The following is a 15662-nucleotide window of genomic DNA, read 5'->3' on the forward strand; positions in this document are numbered from 1 at the left end:
TCCTCACCCTGCAGTGTATTCCAAATCAGTTACTGTAATTCCTCCCAAATTGTCTTTCCTTGTAAAAAGTGTTTCACCAACGCTTGTTCGCAATGAGGCGAGGTTTTCTTGCTGGCTTCAGTGGGTAAGAGCAGGTGTGAAAGATATAAAGCTCAAAGCTTTTATTTGCTTGTGCAAAATTCACTTAATGGAATATTTTGGGATCTATTCTGTACTGTATGTATATAGGCTGTTAACAGCCTATGATGTGCACTAGGATCCGTGAAAAAGCCCAACCGTTAATGTTACAATGATAAATGAAGTTCTGCTTTAAGGCCATCAAAGCCAAGGGTGGCCCAGGGATATTATTACTGTTTAATTTCAAAAGCACCTTCCAAGTCCATGCTTTAAGTTTAATGTATTTCATTTGCTGTTTTCACACGTTCTTTTCTCTCTTTGCCCTTGAATGGAAGAGTTGCTACAGGATTTAATTATATGTAGCAATCACTCCTCCAGCAGTATTTGAATAGTATTTATTAACTGAATGGATGAAATGGGCAGGGCAGACAAGCAGCACGCAGGTTTTAGCATGACCAGAGTACTCAGAACACTAGACGGGATGAACTAACCACCTGTCGTAATCTCCGATTTTGTAAGTTCAGTATATAGTTATTATCAGTGATTTAGGACACAATCCCTCAGCATGCCAAGCACTCCCCCGCACTTTGCGTGCGTTGGGATTTAGTACTGTGTATGATTAAGCTAATGTTGACTAGCCTTCTCTCTTAACTCCTTCATACAAATATTTAAGTGGAGGAAGATTCTTTATGTGAAAGACATCTCTACAGAGATATAAATAAAAATGTCCATGCCCTGAACAATTTTCCAGATTTAGTCCTGATGGAGGTGGGAACATGGTCTGTTCCCCCAATGATATTATTAACCACAGAACTACAAAGCCCCAAATAAGATTTTCCAGACGTGTAATACTTGCCTGCAGTAGGCACATATTCCAACATGTGCTCCCAAGTCAGTGTACCGTTTCCTGGTAGAGCACGGTCTCACATCCCTGCTGACCATTGGCTCAGTCTTGAAACACATTTTAAAAAGAAATTGCCTGGAGTTTTAAACTGAAGTCTGTGGCTGAGGAAATTCGCTGTTCTGTTATCACTCCCACTGCTGCAGTGAAGTTTCTGTGAGCCTGAGGCAGCTGAGCCCAGAGCCAGGACAAGCTCTCAGGAGCATCCTCTCAATCCTGGCATCACCCTTTATTCGAAGTGCAGGAATAAAGAGCCCAGCACACATATAAATTATACAACAAAACCGTACTTCCCCGTGAAGGAGAGGAAGGTACCGTGACGTACAGGTGTTGATTCTGTCCCTCTGGGCACTGCAGGAAGGTGCTCAGGGTGACGAGCCCTGCCTGAACAGTGTTTGAATAGACCCCAAACCATCTGCGCAGATACTTTTATAGCCCCCTGGCACCGCTGCAGGAAGAGGACCTGCCTCCACAGATGACCAGATCCAGTAGCATTAGGAATTAAACATTGCTTTTTCGATTTAAATTTCAGCAACCCTTTAATGCAGCAGTCTTTAAATGAAACTTAAAAAGTGAAAAAAGCTGAAGAGGTAATTCTTTAAACCATCATCCATCTACAGAACGAGTGGCTAAAGGTCAAAGATCAAGTAGGAAGCGCTCTGGCAGTGCCTGGCCCTGCATCATCTCTCTGTGCCCGGGAGGGGACAGGTCCGTGTCCAGGGTGCCGAGGCGCCGGGCCCGGGCCGGGGTCCCTGCTGCTGCACGGCCAGCCGCCGCTCTGGGCGAGGGTCTGGCTGGGTGGGGGTCCTGCTGCCTGCGCCAGGCCCTGCTGCGGGCTGCCGCCCTGCTGCCGCCCAGCCCGACGTGCCAGGGCTGGGGGTGCCGGGCCTGGCCCCGTGTCCAGGCCTGGCCCCGTGTCCGGCCCGCTGCACGCACTAGGCCCCACCCAGGCCCCGCGGCAGGTTGGGCCCCGTTACCGGCCCCGCTGCGTGTGGGTCCTGCAGCCCCCACCGTGCAGTTTTCCCCAAAATACAGCCATTTCGGGACAGGAAGGCGCGGGGCCCGCGGGGCAGGCAGGGGACGAGGCCCGGCGCCTCCCGGCACGGGTCAGGGGCGCCCGGGGCTGCGCCAACAGAGGCCCGGGGGGGTGTGTGCGGGGGTGGGTGTGCGCGCGCGCGTGTGTGTGTGTGTGAGCAAGCCGAGCCAGCAGCGCCTCCCCCGCGCCGGGAGCCAGTGGGCGCGTCGAGGCGGTGGCTCAGACCATAGGCGTGTCCTCATTGGCTACGCCCCGCGCGCTCTGCCTGATTGGTCACGCCCCCCGCTGTGTTCCCCCCGAGAGCCAATGGGAGCGGCGCAGGGCCGGGCCCGGGAGGGGCGGTGTTAGAGGTGGCTGACCTGAGGTAACCTCTCGCATCACACCACCGCGGCGGCGGAACCGTCGCGGGAGGCGGGGCTGGGGGCGGGGCCGCGCGGTGAATGGGCGGGGCCGCGCCGCGCCCCCGCCAGCTCCGCTACCCAGCGCCAGGCCGGGGGCCCGCCGCGCCTCCGCAGCACCCGGCACCCTGAGGTGAGCGCCCCGCCCCGCCGGGCCTGCCGCGGGGCTCGGGGGCCCGCGCGGTGGGGGCCGCCGCGCTGTGGGGTCGGAGGGGCGCCCGTGGGCCGGGGCCGGGAGCCCCCGGGTGCCGGCGGCGCTCCGCGGGGCGGGGCGGGGCGCGGGGGAGCGCGGGCCGCGCCGTGCCGCGCCGTGCCGCGCCGTGCCGCGCCGTGCCGCGCCGTGCCGCGCCGTGCCGCGCCGTGCCGCCGGCTTTGTCGGCGGCGGGCGCGGTGCTCGGGGGCTGCTGGCAACCCGGGCCCGCCTTCGGCTCGGGCGCGGTCCCGCTCCGCGTGCGGAGGGCGGGAAGGGGGTTTCCAGCCGCGGAGATGCGGCGCGGGCAGCCGCCCGGCGTGGAGCCGCTGCTGCCGACCGGAAGAGCCGGCCGGTTTCCTCCCCGCTGCCCGCGCCGGAGCGCGGTCTGGTCCGGCCAGCCCAGCCGCGGCGGGAAGGCCGCCGGAGATCCGCCGTGCAGCGGGTCGGGTCGTGCCGCACCGGGGGCGTGTGGTTCCCGTGCGCTGCTGGTCTGGTCCCTCGTGCGGCCGCCGGTTCCCCCCCAACCCCGGCACCGCAGGGGCTGCGCTGGCTGCCGCTCCAGCACAGAACAACCGGTTGGTTGTGGCTCTGCCTCGTGCCAGTGAGTTAATTCACAAAAAATAAAATCGCGTGTATTGGAGCCGCCAAGTCAGCGTAGGACTCGAGCACGAGGCGCTTGCTTTGCCAGCTTAGGCATCCCTCCTCTTCGTTGTCATCCTTCTTCCGTCTCTGACGGGATTCCGAGACCTTAAGGGAAGAGTTTGGGGCCTGGTTTTTCAGAGGGGCTGGAAGGAGCCCTGGGAGTGCCTTCTGGAAGGTGCTGCGGGGTGCTTGAAAATAACAAAGTGCTAAAAGATTTGCAGAACAAACGCAATTATTATTCTCGCCTCTCCTTCTGTGGTGTCTCTTAAATCTTCTTGAGAAAGTTTTAAAATTAAATATACCATGTTTAAAAAAAAAACAACAGTAAAATTGTAGTCTCTGCCAATTTCGCAGGCTGTAAATACTTAGCAAACCATTTAAATTATGCCCAATTCTCTCAAAGACAATGGGATTTACAAAGTCTTGAGTGTTTTAGCAAACTAGGATAGCTAAATATAGGCTCTTTTGTCTTTATATTCTTTTTGGAAGGGATACAGACATATTTTACCTGAGGAGACCTAGGAAGCATATATTCCACTTGTATATTTAGCTTTATGTGTCTAATGTTAATACATTAAATCTGAAAACTAACTAACTAGAACTTCTAGCCTGTGGATATATAGTTTGTGAAGTACCTTTCGATGCGTTAGAAGCAAAAGAACTTCGCAGGGTATTTGATATTTGCTGAGAACATTTTAGGATAGGAAGTGAAGCAATGCACAGTTATTAACCAGGAGGCATGGCTCAGGTGGAGCAGAGTTTGAATAGCGGCCCACCGATTGCGTAGAGATAGAGGCTGGCGAAGTTTTGAGTCTGAGTGAGTCTTAAAATGCAGCGGCAGCTCGCCTAACAGAAGGCAGGCAAGGAGCTCTGCAGGTAAATGGTTTGATGCTTGTGGCCTATCTTGGTGCAAAAATCATCTCTTTGCTCTCTCCTGATCTGGAAACTCGCTTCCAGCCCTGGTATAGGTGAGCATGTTGCTGATTTTTTGTGTTCAGTAAAAGCAATTAAGTAGTTAACTTGTTACACAGATACCATCTAGTTTTACTTTGTTTTTACCTTTTTTGTTCTTTTGTTTTCTGTTACCTATGTTCATTCAGTTAAGGTGGTGAAAGTACACATCCATTTCATTGTTTTAAAATTATTTATGTTGATTAGCGATACCACAGATCCCTGGGCTTTAAAGAGGAGATCTTTAAATAAAACTAGTTTTGTTAATTTCCTTTTCATATGACTTATCAATATTGTAGAGGCGCTATTCTGAGTCTTCGAAAGAATTCATTTTCACTGAAATAATAATGTTCTTTTCAGTAGTGTAATTGTCTTCAGAATGGGGTGGTTTGAAAAAACTAGAAACTTAATTTCCAGCTGACATTATGTAAGTTTCATGCCTAAAATGATCTTAAAGTGAAACTGTTATAAAAACTTCTAATTTACATGTGCATTTCACTGTCAAGCCAAAAATTTTACTAATGATAGTAGTAGAGCTGTGGAGAAGCGAATTGCGTTTTGTTTCACCTCAGGCAAAACCAGATGCGTTACTGTTTGAATACAGATTGCAGAGTTTTCATTGCTTGTAGCGTGAACACGATTTGGGGTCTTAAATACCTTGATATCTGCAGAGCTGGGGAGTTATGAAAGTGCGGTGTATCTTCAGACCTCTAATGTGAGCTGATTTCTGCAGGAGGAGGGAGGACAGCGTGGCTTGGCTTCTGTAAAGATTCAACTGTGATTAGACATATTTATGTAACTGAGCAGGCTCGGAGTGCATGATGTTACCCGTTCTTAAATCTTTGCAGGATTGAATTCTCAATCTGTATCTTTCCGTAAATTACAGGGTTTTTTCAGTCTCTCTGCAAAAGTTAGCCTGTTTGACAGGCTATTGACAGCTGCAAAAATAAGCGTAGGGGCTCTATATAGTTGAGGATCCAGATAATTTTGTTTTTTAGGGTCTAGTTCAACATTATTAAAACAAACAGTACATCTGCTAAGGTTAGTGGTACACAAACGTCTTGGCGGTCAGCTGAATTCAAGATGCTTGTTAGAAACTATGGCAGTTACGTTTCAGACAGCGAATACAGTATGCAGGGGTTTGGTGAGACTTGCGCATTCTGTTCGCGGCATTGAAAGCAAAAAGCTTCTGTGAGGAGATCTCTGAGAAAGTCTGCATTTCATTTGGTCCCAGACAATGCTGAAATTAATTTAAATATGAATAACGAATTTCAGCATGCTAGGAACAAGCTGAGCTTATGTCTAATTCAGTGCAATGTTGAGTTATCAGCTGATTGCAAAACATTAGCGGAACTCATGACTTTGGGACTGGGCTACAAGGGGTTGGAAGTGCATTGGTAAAGGGACTTGAATGGGGCTTCACGGATAACTAACTGCTTTTGAACCGAGTTGTACAAACAAGATGTTTGAGTCAAGTTGTTTGAGCGTGGCGTTGGGGATCAGGAGCCTTGGCATTGATTTGATGCTTTCTCATGGAGTATTTGAGCGAAATGCTTCGCTGCCTGTTACTCTGTTTCCTTCTTTGCTTAGGAAAAAAAAAAAAGCCTTGAAACTCGCTTATTAATGTGGAAGTTCTTGAAATTAGAAAAAGTTTTTCTTCATTAAGAAATGGTTGAAGTTAGTTTGGCTGTATCCCAGATTCTTCAGCGCTGATAATTGTGCCAACAGTAAATCCCTCTGTATGAAATTCTCGAGGAGTGATCTGATGCCAGGATAAATATACACATAAATTTTGTCTTTATGTTTATATGCGCAAACAAAATTTAATTAAACTTTGTGCTATCTGAGCTGTAAGTCCTGCCCAAGCACCTCAGTCAAAGAAATCTTCCTGTATGGTTTAGTTTCTGCATGTCACAGATAGGTATACAGACTTTACAGTCATGCTTCCCCTTCTTCTCCATCTCTACCCTCAAAAAAGGCAGGTCGATCCCCCCCTTTTAACACCTATGGTGGACAGCTATTTGTGGCTTTTCAGTCATAAAATGGTTGAGTACGTCTCTGTAAAATGAACTGCCTGTGGCCCCAGTGAAACTGGAGTTTGTGGGAGTAGTGATGTCAACACAGGGTTTGATCTAAATAGTTCAGTCAAGTACATTCATGGTAAAAGTGCATAAGCCAGTTGGATCAGTTTTTAATTCTCAGTTACTGATGCAAAGAAAGAGCATGTTGTTTAAGGATTGCACTGTCTATAAATTCCTTGCCTGTGCTCTAATTAAAACTACGATCATGTCCTATTTGTGTTATAACATGGTCCAGTTTTGCTTGTGTACCGGATGAGAGCTGTCATGTTCATATCAAATAAATTATGCTGCATCCCTGTAGTTGGCATAATACGGCTATAATTAGCAGGACTGACAAGGTTTTCCCACCGGTTTAGGATGTCAATGTGGCATGAGAGTTAAGGGTATCAAAACAGCCCTTTCTACATAGTGAAGTACCTCTTGGGAGAATGGGGCCCTGAGATAGATGTCCCCTCATCTTGTCCTTGTCTGTATTGCTGTATCACAGTTTGTTTTACAGGTAAAATATTGGTTTTTTTAATGTAAAAATATGTTATGTCAACTGTGTCTTCTAGCCACCAGTTTTTCACGAGATTTCTAATTATCATTGGGATTTACTCCTGACCATCAAATTCAGCTGAAATTGGCCAGCAGAGAAAAAAAGTTTGACATAAGTAGATTGCACTGGCACAAAGCGTAGTTTCTTTTAGAAACAAAACTAAAATATATGTGGGATGATCAGGTGTGTGCTGACACATTGCTCAGAAGTTGCCAGAACGATGGACTAGCAGGAGGTGCCACGGCTTGACTTGGACATTGCAGGTTCAGTGCCCGGTTTACTCTGTGACCCAGAGCAAGTTGATCTAGTCTGTTTTGTACCAGTGTTTTTTTCACAACAGTTTTGTGTTCAAAGATTCGTATAGTCAGAAGACACACACAGAGTGTTCTGCATAATAATAATATTTACTTGTTAATTCTTTTCTTTTCCAGTTCGTTTTGGAAGTGGTTAACTGCTCAGATTGCAAGAGTAACAAGAGGTTAGTGCATTCCTAATTTTATCGTGATGTGATTTCCAGCTGTGTGTAGTTATTATATAAGTGCATCAAAGTCAGGCAGAGCAGGGCATATCAAATATTTATTCCCCATCCCACCTGTCTTTGTGCTGTGAGGTCCTCCTTTGTTTTCTCCATCTGTCACATTCCTTCTCAGTTGTAATTATTTATTTTTTTAATTTTGAAGAAAATGCATTCATTCCCTGTTGGAACAACACTGAATTTTTGATACTCAGAGTTCCCTGTATTAAGAGATTCTTCTCTGTCTATGTAATGATTTTTTAAATGGAAAATGGAGACCTGTACTTTTGTATTTTCTCTGATAATTGTAAATCATGTCACTAAGTTCAGTATATTACCATAAAGTAGATACTGTCCCCTAGTTGACATGGGTGATCTGGGACCAAGAGGTTAAAGTCAGGGTGAAGTTACAGAAGATGACTGAGCCAGTCTGACAGCTCACTGCTGCCAAAAAGGGGAGGTTTTCCTTCTGTCCCCATCATTCCTTACCAGTATCTTCCCATCCCCTCCCTTTGCTGCTCTGATTCCATTTGCTAACCTCGCAGGAAATTATCTTTTTTTGTTGGTTACAGTTCTTGATTTTGTTGAATCAGATCAGAGGGTGGTCTGGAAAGCACCAGAGCTGGTGAGGAGTAGGCAGTGTGAGCACATAGCTAGGGTGGAGAAGGGAAGAGGTAGGTACGAATGGAGTGAGACCTTTCCCTTTGACACCGGTGGGTTGTTAGATTTGTTAAAGTCATCCTGGTGGTGACTTATCCTCAGACTTGAACGAGCTTTGAAGACTGAAGTCTTCCTAAAGCTTGATCTTTTCAGGTTAAGGATAAAGCAGATGGCACAACAGTATGTGGAAGAAGCTTGAAATTGATTGCTGCTTATGTTATACCTGTTATGTGTATAGAGAACTCTTAGAGAATTGTTTTTTATAAGATATTCAGTTAATCCTGTAATTGTTCCAGAGTCTGTGGATGCTTCTCTAAGTGAAAATTTCAAAATTACTCACTTTGCCTCAGTTGAAACTTTTCATGCCATTAAGCCCAAAGGTAGCAATTCTGGCTTGAGATGCTCTTGAGCTCTTGGCATGGGAAGCTGAGATCATATTTTAAGGAGACAAACAGTACGTTCAGCTCGTTCTTTTTCTCTTGCCCAAGTGTCTGCTGTTGACCACAATTGGAGGTGGGCTCGTGTGCTGAACAGATCTTAGGTCTTGCCTAGCCCCACCTGGCTGGCAGGCTGCTGGCCAGTACGCTGTATCTGCTCCCCAGTGGTTGGTAGATCAGCTCAGATTCCTAAAAGAATTCTAAGAAACATGAGGTCTTCTGAAAAAAATGTAAGAGATAATGTGTCTTGCACCTGGCAAGGCCTGGGAAAAGGGTGTTTTTGACCAATCAAATCCATCATTTGAATAGCAGTAAATAATGCTATGTGCAGTACCTAGCACAATGAGTCCCAGTCTTCAGATGCTGTTGAAATACAAATTTTTAATCACAGAATGGCTGAGGTTGGAAGAGCCTCTGGAGATCATCTAGTCCAACCCCCTGCTTAAGCAGGGTCAGCTAGAGCAGGTGCCCAGGACAACCAGTCCGATTTTAAATGTCACCAATAACTAACTGACCAAAGAATAATAGTAAAACAAAAACTTTGGATTTCAAGTATGTGATTTTTTTTTTCTTTTAAGTGACTACTGCAGCTTTGTCTAAACTAGAAGGTTCTGCAACAGATCAGAATGACCAGCTGCTTTGATCTCATAGTCCTTGCGCAAGCAGAAAAGTCAATGATTATAGCAGAAGTAACTATTCTGGATCCTGGACTCCTATCTGGGTTCAGCCATGGTGTTTTAACATTGCATTTCCAATCTGAAGTGAACCTTGCTTTGTCCTTTTCTTTGTTCTGCAGTAGCAGGTATTAACCTCAAGTTTTGGTTTTTTTCTTTCTTTTGCCCCTTACAGTGCTGAGAGCCCAATTCGTAGGAGCCATGGAAGAGTCTTCCCAACCCACTAAGCCCCTGGAGATGAACCCTCACTCTCGCTTTATTATTGGCTCTGTGTCAGAGGATAACTCAGAAGATGAGACGAGCTCCTTGGTGAAACTTGATCTGCTAGAGGAGAAAGAGAGGTCTTTGTCACCTGTATCTGTCTGCTCGGATTCCCTTTCAGATCTAGGACTTTCTAACACCCAAGATGGCCTGGCAAGCCATATGAGGTATGGATAAAATAGTACTCAGATTCAGTCTTCAGTCTCTTTACCCCATCCAAAGATAATCCCAAGATTCCGGGGTTTGGCCTCAGATGTTTTTGTTGTGCCAAGACATCTTTAGGCATTCTGTTTCAAAATGACCTCTTGTATGTTTATCTGTATCAAAACCTTCTGTTTTCCATTGGTTTTAATGAAGTGTCTGTGCCTAAATTCCTTAAGCACCTTTCAGGCATCTCAGCTGTTGAGTGTTATGGTGGGCTTGCTTACACTGCCTGTCTCTTGTCCCGGCTTTCAGAAAATTGAAATGTGCTGACTGAGGTCTTCAAAGTTCTCACTTGTGTATGTGTTTTAGATGGGCCGTGTTTGTTGAGAACAAGGACATTATTTGCTTATTTTATCTTTGTATGGGATTTGCTGCTTTATATGTAGCCAAAGAATTGGCAGGACCCCTGGGTAAGGTCAAGGACTTCATGTCCCTTGGAATGTTTTTTGTTTTGGATAGAGAAAATGTTGTTGATAGTTAAAGAAAAGATTGGTATCCGGCAAAGTGGTGATAAGCCAAGGCTTAATATGATAGCTGCTGCTTGCAGCTCAGGGAGATGTTGGCCTCACCACTGGGAGAAGGGCTGTTTCACTCCTATTCCTAATTCTTTGTGGCTCAAATGAACTATGAAGTTGGGATTTTGAGATCATGGTGTTAATATTTGCTTGTCAAAATGCCCCTTTATTTTTACGCTGTTATTGATTTGCATACCACTGGTAAGATGTACCCATTGGGATTTTCTCTGTTACAGGCTAGGTATCTTGTACTTTTCAGCGTGTGTACAGATCACAGTTTCTCGGTGTCTGGTCAGTCTTGCTTCACGCTTCATGTCCCCTTAATTTGTTTCCCATGTTCCGGGAGGTCTGGTGCCCAGACCTGTACGCAGTACTGTACTTGAGGCCTTGTCAGTGCTAGGTAGAGTGAGGAGATATTGTACATGGGGAGCAGCAGTCAGTGAGCAATCACCACGTTGAATATTGATAAAATTATACTAGGTGTAATATTTGCACTTGTGAATTGCAGCAGCTCATTTCAGGTTACTTTGCCACCTTGTCAAATTCCTTTAGAATTAGATTCTTGATTCCAAAGCATCTTCAGTCATTTCCAGTTTGATGGTAATCTCATAACTGATAAATTTAAACAGAAAATGTTAAACAGTGTTGGTGGCAGAATGGATCCTTACCAAAGCCCCGCTTCTTACATCCTTCCAGTTTAACAGAACAGTTGCTCACCATCATCTGAATTTCCAACTACCCTGCAGTTGTTTCATGTATACTTGTTCGATTTATGAAAATGTAGTTTTGGACAGTGTCAAAAGCCTTCCTAGCATCCGAATTTACTGCAGCAATTGACAGTCCCCTGTTTGGAAGCTTTTTTAGCATGTAAGGAAGGAAATGCATTTTTGTTTAGGAAAGATTTGTCCTTGACCTTCCAGCTGGATATAACTTACTACCTTTTTGTCTGCTAGTTCCTTACAAATACGTTTGTGACTGGTGTTTGTTCTGGTGCCTTTCAGCCTCAGGTTCTCCCAGCGGATCCTCCCAGTAGTCAGAACCAAATCTAGAACTTCCTCTTGATTTGCTCTTTCTGTCTGCTTTTTTAAAAGGAGTCATCTCATTCCAGGAACATACAGGACGGTCTGAATCCCAGTACAGTTTTTACCGGACAATCCCTCACTACCTTTACTTTGTTGCTTTTGAAGAAATGGTTGGTTCCAAAAAGGCTTCTGGCTTTTACTGACCAGTAGTAGATATTTATACAACCACCTAATCCTTTCATCTTGTTCTTCTCTTTTACTGGTTTCTTCGCTTGTGCAGATTAAGGAATTTTAATCTGTCCTTTCATTGGTGGTTCCCTTCCCTCTTTAGGGAGACAGCCTTTGAAAACAAATAGTAGCAGACTCTGTGGGTTGGGGCAGAAGAGGGATAGTAGTCCATACTTTACAGAATTGTTATGGTTATACTGATGGACATGTTTAGCCAGCTGGCAGTAATAGATAGAAAATCTAACGGAAATTTAAAGGGGACTACCTTTCCAATGACTGCCAGTTATAATAATTTGGCAGCACAAAAGGTAATTTTGAAGCAGGAAAAGATCTAGCCCTGTAACTATATATATTTTAGGAACAGAAGAAACTGTTGGATGAACACATAACCACTAGTGTGGAAATAGACAATAGGAAAGCAAGAAAATCAAGCAACTTCTAGGACACTGCCTGGCATCAGAGGGCTATAATGCAATAGGCGTGCAACCTTGAGCACCTCTGTTGTAACTTGCTTACTTTGGCGCTCTCTTTTGAGGGTGCTTGACTTTCAGTTAAATTGGAGAGAAATGCCAATTCAAATAAAAAAAGTTACAGCATTACAGGCTGTTTTTCTAAGATAAAGTAAGGTGAATTGAAAGAGTTTTCCAGGATGGTAGTCCCTTTCATCAAAAGATTTCTCAATAATGTTTACACATGGAGAAACTGAGACAAAGACAAGTTCAACAGCTTGCCTGAAGTCACTCTGTGACAGTGAGTTAATGGAACACGGGTATTCTTGCTTCCAGCTTCCTTTTGGTAATCACAAAGGTACAACACTTTCTGAAGTGACAAAGATAAATTCATGGGGAGTTCTGTACAGTTTGACTGATGGGTCAAACAAGGTGCAGGTCCAAGGGAGCGTATCTTTTTGAAGAAGTTGCCAAAAATCCTTCCATTTGCTGGTTAGTTTCACACAGGAAATTTTGGTCAGCTAAAGATAGAGATACCTTGTATTTGAGGTGAGGGGCTTTGCTGCAGAGAAGTCCTTCTCAGGGAACAATTATGTCTAAAATCCAGAATTTAGTCAGCTGAAAAAGGGTTTGTGAGTGTGCCTGTACTATCCTTTTACCTCTTCATAGAGCATGTCAGGTAGTAAGTCTGTTGCTCTGATAGCAAGAGGAAAGAGATTTCTTCTTACAGCACAGGAGAGGTGGAAAGTAGGGTTGTCAGCCGTCTGATCAAGTTGTTTTTTCCTCTCATACTCTAAATCACTGAAGTTTAGACAGTAAAACTTCCTTTCTCCTCTAAACTCCATTTCGTTGCTTTGTGGAGGTTGACTGTACGACTGTCTAATCCATCCTATAATATTCAGTGCCAGTGCCTGTTTGCACCTTTTGTGCAACAGCTGTTCCAGCGCTTATCTTGACATCCCAAGCAGATTTTCACCCCTCTGAGGAGCACTATGTCAATATTAAAATGACTTTGATAATTAGAAATGCTCTTCCTAGGTCATCAGCTCTCATGGACTGTTCTGTTCGTGCTACTTTATAGCAAACAAACTCATTCTAGTAGAGGCCAAATGAACTATCTTTGTGAAAGATACTCGAGCCTCTGATGCCATGATGGGAGTCTCATGGCAGTCATGCCTTGCATCAAATCTGGTCATCTGAGAGCCTCTTAGTAACAGGCATTGCTGCTTCCCTCTTGCTCTTAGACCCCCGTAAAAAGCGACATCACATTGCCAGTTCACGAGGCGTAGATGTTTCAGTAGGCTGTTTGGCATATGTTCAGTACCTGAGATTTGCAGGTCTCCTGTCTGAGCTGGAAAACATTGCCGAGAGCCTTATCGTCTGACAGAGCTGTGATGTCTAATCGATACACCCTGACCCAGCTGTGGGCAGTCTGTATGCTAACTCATGTTTCTTCATGTGAGCATGCAGAGTGTGTGTGTGCTGTGCTGTTCATCTGTCACCTTATTGATCCTGTCAGGTGTTTATGCTGTTGCTAAAGACAGTCTTGCTGGGACAGGTTGTACAATATAGGGTTCCGTACCACTAGAGATCTATGAAGACCTTTGGTTGTGCCAGTTGGCTACTACTTTATAGGATTGAGAAAGCCACACTGATAATGAACTTTAAATTGGTGTGTGGCACATCAGCGCTTAACAGAAATTTTGTGTTGGAAGAGTAACCGTGCAGATTAAAATGTTCTGGTGCTTTTCTTGCTTGTAGTTGTGCTTTATTTAAAGAATACCAGTAATAAAAATAATGTAAATGCCCTCCTCACTCTGTTAGTTATAGCATCTAACGTTAAAAACAAGTGTTCTTAAAGAAAATATTCTACTTGTGTGCAGTTCACATCAACAAAATTTACTCTTTGTTGCATTTTGCACTTTTAGATAACAAAACCAAGCATACCGTTTTTTCTTAATCTTTTTGCTTCCATGCATAATGGTGTTGTCTTTGAGTGCAGAAATTTCCCATCAGCACGTCCAACTGAAGGCAGCAGTCCTGTTGTGATACACTTTTTGCTTGTTGTGTAGTGAGCTGTTAGACAGTTGCTATGCTCCTTTCTGAAGTTTTAGTGGTACATTGAGTAACTTCTCTATAAATGCCACTTGGAAAGTACTTTGGGTCTGTTTGGTTTGTTTAATGAATTGTTCTTGACTATTGCTAAATTTAATTCCTAGCTTCAAAAATGGTATCTTGTACCAAATTCTTGTTTGAAATAAAATAAATCCTGCATGTCTTATGGTATTTATACATCAGGACTCTGGTTTCATAATGGGTGAACGAAGTCACCTGACAATCCACTTGGATCAACTGAAAGCCAAAGTTTTGGAAGTAGCTCAGCTGTTACTTCTGATACTAAGCCCACAGAGACTTTAGCCTTTAGCACCTAACAGTATTTGGACTTCTCAATAAATAGTCTCAATAAATTATTGAGATGCTTAAGAAGAACTAATCACCTATTAAAGTAATTTTGGAAGAACGCCTCAATTTTAACCTGGACAGGAGTGTGTTGAGTACGCCCAGCTTGGCACTGCGACAGGATGCCTGCTTAGAAACTAGTCATAGAGTGATTGCACAGCGTGCTAAGAGAAATAAAAGATCCTTTTGAGCTTGTTTGGAATTTAAAAAAATTCCTTTCCAGTTCAACTGTTTGCGATTAGGAGGTTACACTATAGAGCATTGATCTTGTAAAATTATAAGTGCCGCTGTAATTTTATGCACAAATGCGTGCACGGAAGTACAAATATGCTTTAGTGTCTGCAAGGCTGATGCTTTCACTGCCGTGTCCAAGACTGGCCCAGCTGCATCAGAAAGGATTTTTCCGTTGCTGAACTGAGTCCTTCCTGTTCCAGGCTTTCTGCATACTCCTGGCTGGAGTTGAAGGCTCCTCCTCTTGCTCTGCTGTCTGTGTTATCAGTTGCCATGGTGCTGCTGAGGTTTTTGTGTAGGGTGACTTGCATGGGTTTGCATCTCGCAGACCGGAAGGCCGTTAATGAAACTGGAATTGCATGCTGCTTGCTGAGACGTTTTCCTTTGCATATGATCAATTGCTGTTGGCTCAGCAGATAGGGGAGAGTGATACTGTTGCATGTTTTTGCAAGTTACTGAAATAAAGCTGTGCATCTTCAAGGAACCCTTGCCAAAACAAAGGATTTTGTTCCCTTTTGTTACCACTGCCAGTGAGTGACGTTGTGATTTATATTTTGAACTTCATCCACCTGGAGTGAAAAGCTGAATTTCCTCCTGTATCTGTTGAAAAAGAGGAAGCTTGTGAGGTGTTTTGGATTCCTAGGTGTTTCTGGTTATACTGATAAACTGTGAATTATAACTTCTTTTTCTTCTCTGAAAGCTACTCTGTTTAGCGAACAAATACATTTTAAAGGACTTTTCATTTGCATACCTCTCAAAAGTAGCATGCTTCTTATTTTGGTGTAACGTATATTTTACTCCCTTTGACCTCAGTTAACATGGGAAATGTCATCTCTAAATTTAGTAATTTGTAGGGAGATTTTGCACAGATTAGCTGGCTGAGATACCACAGTGGTGACACTGTCTCCTACTTGCTTACTTATCTGATATTTCTAATTGCAAAGATAATGAAGTATACTTTGTCCCTATCAGAATACTTTAGGGCCCCCTCCTGTATTTTGCTGAATGCACTCGCTTTTCACCCAGATTGGGACATGTAGCAAAGGCATTCAAAGACAAGTGCTTTTGCAGAGTCCTGTCACAGTGCTTGTATCTTCAGTGGCTGCAGGAGAAGCTGTCAATGAATGTAGGCTTGCAACAAATCTGGGAA

The 15662-nt window shown here is 44.5% G+C and overlaps 1 protein-coding gene across 1 annotated transcript in view; it reads left to right on the forward strand.

Moving 5' to 3' along the window:
* Positions 1–3904: 3904 nt before the first annotated feature.
* The window catches only part of ACACA (acetyl-CoA carboxylase alpha), a 136181-nt gene continuing 124423 nt past the window's right edge, over positions 3905–15662 (forward strand). Inside the window, 3 exon segments of the mRNA XM_075168367.1 lie at positions 3905–4255; positions 7289–7335; positions 9318–9570. Of these exon segments, the coding sequence (XP_075024468.1) occupies positions 4176–4255; positions 7289–7335; positions 9318–9570 (380 nt within the window). The 5' untranslated portion in view covers positions 3905–4175.

The sequence above is a fragment of the Calonectris borealis genome, chromosome 19 (assembly GCF_964195595.1).
Source record: "Calonectris borealis chromosome 19, bCalBor7.hap1.2, whole genome shotgun sequence".
Classification (NCBI taxonomy): domain Eukaryota; kingdom Metazoa; phylum Chordata; class Aves; order Procellariiformes; family Procellariidae; genus Calonectris; species Calonectris borealis.